General features: G+C 37.3%; 1 protein-coding gene across 1 annotated transcript; it reads right to left on the bottom strand.

Moving 5' to 3' along the window:
* Window positions 1-414: 414 nt before the first annotated feature.
* LOC105033762 (beta-glucosidase 1) lies at window positions 415-4,982 on the bottom strand. Its single transcript, XM_010908672.4, has 11 exons — window positions 4,503-4,982; window positions 4,263-4,321; window positions 4,004-4,079; window positions 3,833-3,904; window positions 3,653-3,740; window positions 2,262-2,505; window positions 1,658-1,773; window positions 1,355-1,575; window positions 1,230-1,261; window positions 937-1,039; window positions 415-817 (listed from the first exon to the last, which is right to left on the bottom strand). Exons 1-11 carry the CDS (start codon window positions 4,747-4,749, stop codon window positions 543-545), a joined length of 1,533 nt encoding a protein of 510 aa, XP_010906974.2. The 5' UTR covers window positions 4,750-4,982; the 3' UTR covers window positions 415-542.
* Between the last annotated feature and the right edge of the window lie 2,134 nt (window positions 4,983-7,116).

Raw genomic sequence — 7,116 nt, 5'->3', positions numbered from 1 at the left:
CTCACTAGGCACAAACATTCTGGAGGGCTCAGGAATTTGTGAATTGATTAATTAGTAAGCACAAATATGTATGAATTCGGGAAATTGAATAAGATAAGAGTGTAACATTTGATCGAGGACAATAGAAATACTAACGCAACTGAAGAGTTGAATTCTAGTTTGCAGGGTTGCTTTTTGTATATGAAGCCCAGATATGTGTAATTTATCATTTTATCCATCTTTTGAGTTTTTTCACATTATATACTGTAATATCTCAAACAGTGTTATTGTTTTTTCTTTTTATATTATCAAACCTTGTTCTTATAATCTTTCTTGAGCATCCAAGAACTTAAACAATTAGCATACTTCAAATGCAAGAGAGTCCTGTCAAAAATGTGTTACTTCGAAATCACTTCGAGAAAAAAATGCAAAATATACCAAAATTCTAACCATCTCCTTTATTGCCACAACAAGCTGAACTCAGACAATTAGACTTGTTCCTTCAGCCAACATAATGATACGACAAAAAGGCAGCAAGTAGACAATAAACATGACTGAAGCCACTACTTGTTCCTCTGAAGCATCTGTCCGAACCAATAAGCTGACATCTTAGGGTACCGCTTTAGGTTTCTATAGTCCACATAGACCAGCCCGAATCTTGATGTGTATCCTAATTTCCATTCGAAGTTATCAAGCAAAGACCAAGCGAAGTAACCGATCACGTTTGCCCCATCATCAATTGCCTTCTTCAGCTCAGTTATATAGGACTTGTAGTAATTGATTCTTGTTGTGTCATGCAAACCATTTGGTAAAGTGACATTGCCAGGATCATCCATTCCTGTCAACATAGCACAGCAAGTCAGGGACTTTATTTTTGTATTTTTTTTGGGGGTGAATTATTTTCAATAAAAGTAGTAGAAGAAGAAGAAAAACAAAAATGGTTTGAGTATTTGATACCATTTTCAGATAGGATCACAGTTGGGTTGCCATATTGTTCCTTAACATAGGTCACTGCCTTGTACATCCCCCATGGTACAATGTACAGCCAATAAGAATATGCCTGCAAATTTTAGTACAGTTTTCTTCATTCAACACTACCAGCTTATCTTGATTAAGCAAATAAATCGAGTTATTATTATTGGATTTGCAATTTTGGGAATAAAAGGAATAGAACTGTTTGACTTTAAAACTATTAAAATATCATCAATCAAGAATCAAAGTCAAAGACACAAAAAGAAAGATTGTAGTACCCGGGGTCCAATAGGTACACCATTGCGCTCAACTGCAAAATTGAGGAGAAACCACAAAAGAGTTAATTAGAAGTAATAAAACGTTAGGCAAGGTTTTAGCATCCTGCAGGAAGTTGAGGACTCACAAGCAAATCCACAATTCCAATCATTCGCATAACGAGTGGGCTTTTGTGGCTCAGGAAGATGCGGATCATACATGTAGTAAGAAGTATAATGGTTGATTCCCACATAATCTATAGAGCCCTTCACCATCTTAATCTCTTCCACTGTGAATTTTGGAAGCCTATCTTTAACTATGTCCTGCAATGTCTTTGGGTACTCACCATATACAATAGGGTGAAGAAACCTGCAAAGTAGGATAGAGGGAGATCAAACCTTTGTTAGTGCAATAAATGTTTCTCATTCCTTTACAGTGTTTTGATAATCACCATCCCAAATGAAAATCCCTTGCTCTTTGAGCTGCTGCTTGGTCTGCTTCCGAATTGGTCAGAGGTTCATACCAAACAAAATCCAGGAGAATTCCAATCCTGCCTTTTTGTGTTGCCTGCCATGCATGATTTTATTGGCAGTCATTAATGGTTGCATAAGATATTCATAACCAAAAGCATCCAAGAGAATCCAATTCTGATTTCCAGTTTAGCCTGTCAAGCATTGTTATCTTGGAGCACCTATAATTTTTGTTTCACCACTACAAATTTGCTTTAAGAGTCTTCTGAAACTAATGATTTGAATTATATTCTCCCAAGAATCATACTGCTTGAAAACCTTAATATATAGGCTTCCATTCTACGATCATCGGCAATGATCATTCAACAAAACTACTTTTGTCCCACTTCTCCTTTAGCCATGTATCCATAAAAGGTGCTCAACTCAAGTTAGTGTTATTATTAATAGCTGTGTTCACATGACTTTTGGTGTAGAGCTGTACGAGGGCGGAATATTAGAATCCAACATGGCAACACCATTACTTGTAAAGAAGCAGTCCATCACTATTTTCAGGATAGTCTAAGCATAGAAATTCAAGATGTTTACCTGATACTTGTCGCGATACCGCTTAACAGCAGCAGCATGAGATAAGATGAGATTATGGGCAACAATATAAGGCTCAGTAGCAGAGTTCCCACCAGCAGAACAGTTTGTACACCTTCCTGGGGCAAACATACCATCATCATATCCAAGAGCTGCCACCACCCTTGGCTCATTGAATGTGAACCAATTTTTCACCCTATCACCAAATGTCTTGAAACAGAAGTCAGCATAATCTGCATATGCCTCCCTGCATGTCATGAATCAAACATCAAGCTCTAAACCATTTGCCCCTTTTTTTTTTTTTTAAAGAAATAATGGAAAGACAGGAGATTTTTTTATTCTGGTTTCAGTAATCTTATGGATTAGGGAGACCAGAGGTGTGCCATGGTGTGTCTGGCCTCCTTTGCTACTTGGAGAATCATAAATTTTGTAGAAAACATTTGATTGCACAAACAATGATTTTACATGAGAAAACAAAGTAAATATTTTTTTTCATTCCTTCTAATATACAGAAAAAAAGAAGAAAGTGGAAGCATATATCAGTACGTCGATAGATCCTATGCATGCACATGTTTGGATGTTGTCTGAAAAAGAACTGAGAGATTCTTGTTATTTAAAGATCACCCAATCCTTTAAAGTGGTGTGGTCTTTAAAAAGAAGGCTTCACAGTTGTGATAATTACAGAGCCACTTAAATTCAAAATTATAGACTAGAAATGTCCTTAGATGGAGCTGCAGGGACCAAACTAATTTAGATTTTGATTCAGGCCAAGCTAAATTTCAGTTACTGTAAAGTTTTCGGGCACTCATTCTCTGACCCAAGCCCAGCCCGAACACTTGAAATTATTTATCCAGCATGAAAAAATTACATATATACTTACACTGATGCTTCTTTTCCTCTTTGTGCATATACTAAAGGAAAAAATATTAGGAAAAAAAACTGCAGATTAAGATAATATTAGATCATAAATTTGTTATTTTTCTTCCTTAACGAACTTTGAGTGTATACCCTCTTCTCATGCCAACTGAATTCTTTGTTTTTCTAAACAAAATGAACTATTGATTTTAGCTTGGAACTTTTTTTGTTATAAGAGCAGTTGTTATGAAAATCTAAGAGCATAGAGTATTGAATACTAGGTTATGATTACATAACTAATAGTGAGAGACTAATTTTGCGTGAGGAACAAAGCTTGAGCAAGGAAGTCATAAAAAGAACAGCCATCAACATGGCACAAGCAGAACCCATCATCTTTTCCTAGTGGTGGATTGGTTTCTTTCTTTTGAGGTTTGAGGTTTAGTCCTTGCATTTCTTCTTCCTTTTTTTTAATGAATGCGAGGTTTTATCCTTTCTTTCCTCAGTTAAAAAGAAGTAGAGCTTAAAAATTATAAACTTACACAATTTTTGCGCTTAACAGCCCATTGTACTGCACCTCAAGTGCTTGTGGGAGGTCATAGTGATAGAGATTTGCATACGGTGTAATGCCTGACGTATAAAACATGTACAAATTAGTAATTATAATGATCGATCCATGGACTTGAAACAGAGATGGCTTCTAGTTGGAACATGCAGCATACCTTGCTTTAACATGTAGTCTATAAGTCGATTGTAATACGCCACTCCCTTCCAATTTACCTTCCCCACTCCATCTACATTAATAGCAACATAAAACAAAATAGACGAGTGAATTTTTGTAAACTTATAACCCATTTACTCGGATAAATTAGCAGCATCAAAATCTTGATTACTTGGAAATATCCGGGACCATGAGATCGAGAACCGGTACCCATCAAAATTCATCTTCTTCATGATGTCCACATCCTCCTGCACCACCAATCCAATGTGTAATGGGAATCTTACAAATTTTAGAACCCATAACTAAAACCCAGCCCGGCCGCTTTCCACTCACTGAGTTGACTCAGTGAAAATGATTAGGCAACTGCTACCTTACCAGACCGAGTTCTGTACTTTTTTTTTTTTTGCTTAGGAAATAGAATAATTATTTACCTTGTAGCGATGGTATTCATCTACTGAAACGTCCGCAGTGGCATTATTTGCAATATTCCCTGTTTTAATTAAATAAATAAATAAAAAATACATAGCACGGAAAAAGAGAGTCAACTCAGTGAGCCAACAGCAAAAGTGATCAATAAATCCAGTTACTTTAATAAAGAAAAAAAAAAAAAAAAGCAAAGAAAAGAAAACTTGCAAGGGTACAGGGGATGGACGGGTGAGATTTATTTTAACCTGGGATCTTAACGAAGACGTCCCAGATGCAGGGGCCGCGCCCGTCCTTCAGCGCCATGCCCTCCACCTGGTACGCCGACGCCGCCGTCCCGAAAACGAACCCGGCCGGGAAGGCCGCCCGGCTAAGCCCGCCAGTGTCGAACCGGGCCCTCGACGGCGGGTGGGCGGTGGCCGGAGGCCCGGCGGCGGAGCACCGGACCACCGCAAGAACAAAGAGGAGGAGTAGGAGGTGGCCAAGGGACCTCATATCTAAAACCAAGAACTAGTAATAGAGGAAGGGGAGTTAATTCGAGTAGGGTACTGAGAGTGTGGCGGAGAATTTATAGAGCACAGATCGACTTTTCTTCTGATGATGATAAGGGGCGACGAAGTTTTCGGCGGACAATTACAACTTTCTGGTTTTAACTATTTCTGTGTGCAAGTCTCCGGGCGAAGGGTATCCAAGGAGGAGCAAGATTATTGTAGAATGAGAGAGAGGAGGAGACAGAGGGATTCGAATAGGATTTATTGTCGACTCCACATGGAATCATGGAGTTATGTCGGTCGGTGAAAAAATTGTGGGAAAAGTTTTTAATCAGGCACATGGCAAGAAAACGCTATAAATAAATACTATAAGGGGGGTGCTCTACTGGCTTTTTATTTCTTAAAAAAGACTAGCAGGTCTGAAATCTGAATCATTAGAAGATTATCTTATTTTGGGGGCAAAAAACTGAATTATTTTTGAACGCTAGGATCTTGCTTTTAGAAGAAGTATTTTATGATCAATAAACAAAAGAAGAAAGTTTTCAGAGTGCTCGAAAAAGGATTTATGGTAAGCTGGATACTTATCAAATTAATTAACGGGTCAATACAACATTAACCAAAGTAAAATATATGATAACAATAAAAATTAATAATATCAAATAGATATAAAGGCTTTTTAAGAAAAAAACTAACAGAGATCCCAGAGATCATTCGGAAGATCTTGAGTCCACCAGCCGTCGGTCAAGAACGCATATATAGTAGGTAGGTTGATTGGCTACACGACAAATATATCTACAGCGGAAATTTTGAATTACAGTTCTGTTATTGAGTTGAGGCGCTGAGTTCGCTCAGAATTTGACCGATCCAATGCAAGCAGCCAAGAGACGTACTGATGTGATCAACGATAAATTGGATCGTTAAAGCTTTGAAGTAAGTAATTCCTTACCAAAAAAAATAGCGTAAATCATTGAACAGAATCATCATGCTTCAATAATTCCTTACCAAAAAAAATAGCGTAAATCATTGAACAGAATCATCATAATGCATGGCACGCGTCTCAAAATCTTTCTGCGTGATGCCTTCAGGCCTGAGCACGGCGCCGATGAAATGCGCGTCTCCGGACCATCAGTTTTTTTGTTTTTTTCACGCACCCCACGGTAACGGTACTTGTGCGTCACATCGACGGAATTTCTTCTACGTAACGGAATCCAAAGCACGTGACCGGGAGTTTTGTCGGTGTGGGTGGGAGGGACGGCGTCGGCTGGCCGTTGGGTCCTTTTCCGTATCCTATTCATTGCCCCGTCAGATTGAAAAATTATTTGTTACACTATGTGCACCACGTGCACCAATTACTACACTCATTTCTACGATCAATCATCAAAATAAGCACTTGATAAATCATACAAACAAGCAGGTGGACCATCATAATGATGTGATTTTGAATATAATTTTTTCTTAAAATATGTCATAACAATCTCCAAATTATATCTATGCTGATTTTCTTTCACGATATCGATCATTAAATTATATTTTACATAGCTTCCAATGCATTACAATCTTTTTTTTCATCCACAGCATAAATGGTGAGACTGGTATTATGCTTTAAATATTGTGCACAATGTGAGTAATAGTTGACATCAGGGAAGAAGATGAATCATTCTTCCGTATATCATGCATTTGAGGACAAAAGGTTGGACATTACATCCCATGATCTGATATTTTGAATGGAGATGGCTCAAGCATCCAATAATATAGCTCGGTCCCCACGTTTCGATTAGCTTGTTTGTCATTTCCTTGTGGCTATTTTTGTCCCATGTGAAAGGTTGTAATCAAATCTAGTTGGCCTAATGCAAATCAAAAAACAATAATGTGTGATATGCTTCCAAGATTAAGATGGATCTAGGACTTTATTGTCTGGTATCATATTTCATATAATAGATTAGTGTCTATCACGTATATGCCTATGTTTTATTGAAAATAAACAATTATGTGGAAGTTTGTTAAGTCTATCCCTTCCCTTGATTAAATGTCTCTCCTTTCTTTAGGCCTTTAAGAGATATCTTTTTGGGTGGATAAAAAGTATTTGTATTGATGGGTCCGGGTAATTCTATTTTTAAGTAATTTCTTCAAAACAACAATCATGATAAATATTATTATATTGATAATATCGAGAGGGTTTTAGCTTGTCATTGTAGTCCACCGACTAGAAGCCAATGACAAGAGCACTTTGATGAACTCAAAGCCACTCTAAACACTGATCTTTGTGGATAATGTTTTTACAGCAGCAATCTTGATACAGTATTTGAATATAGGATTAGAATTATGTGAAATATTAAATTCATCACTTTTATTCATCAATTTCTTTCTTTTT

Source organism: Elaeis guineensis, chromosome 6, assembly GCF_000442705.2.
Source record: "Elaeis guineensis isolate ETL-2024a chromosome 6, EG11, whole genome shotgun sequence".
Taxonomy (NCBI): Eukaryota; Viridiplantae; Streptophyta; class Magnoliopsida; order Arecales; family Arecaceae; genus Elaeis; species Elaeis guineensis.
Note: the sequence above shows the minus strand (reverse complement) of the source record. Positions and strands in the feature narration are given on the sequence as shown.

Coding starts and splice junctions, on each gene's coding strand:
- LOC105033762 (XM_010908672.4), bottom strand. CDS start 4,749: ATGAGGTCCCTTGGCCACCTCCTACTCCTCCTCTTTGTTCTTGCGGTG. Junction 4,080..4,262: donor ATGAATACCATCGCTACAAG/GTAAATAATTAT, acceptor TTGGTGGTGCAG/GAGGATGTGGACATCATGAA. Junction 3,905..4,003: donor ATGGTCCCGGATATTTCCAA/GTAATCAAGATT, acceptor CTATTAATGTAG/ATGGAGTGGGGAAGGTAAAT.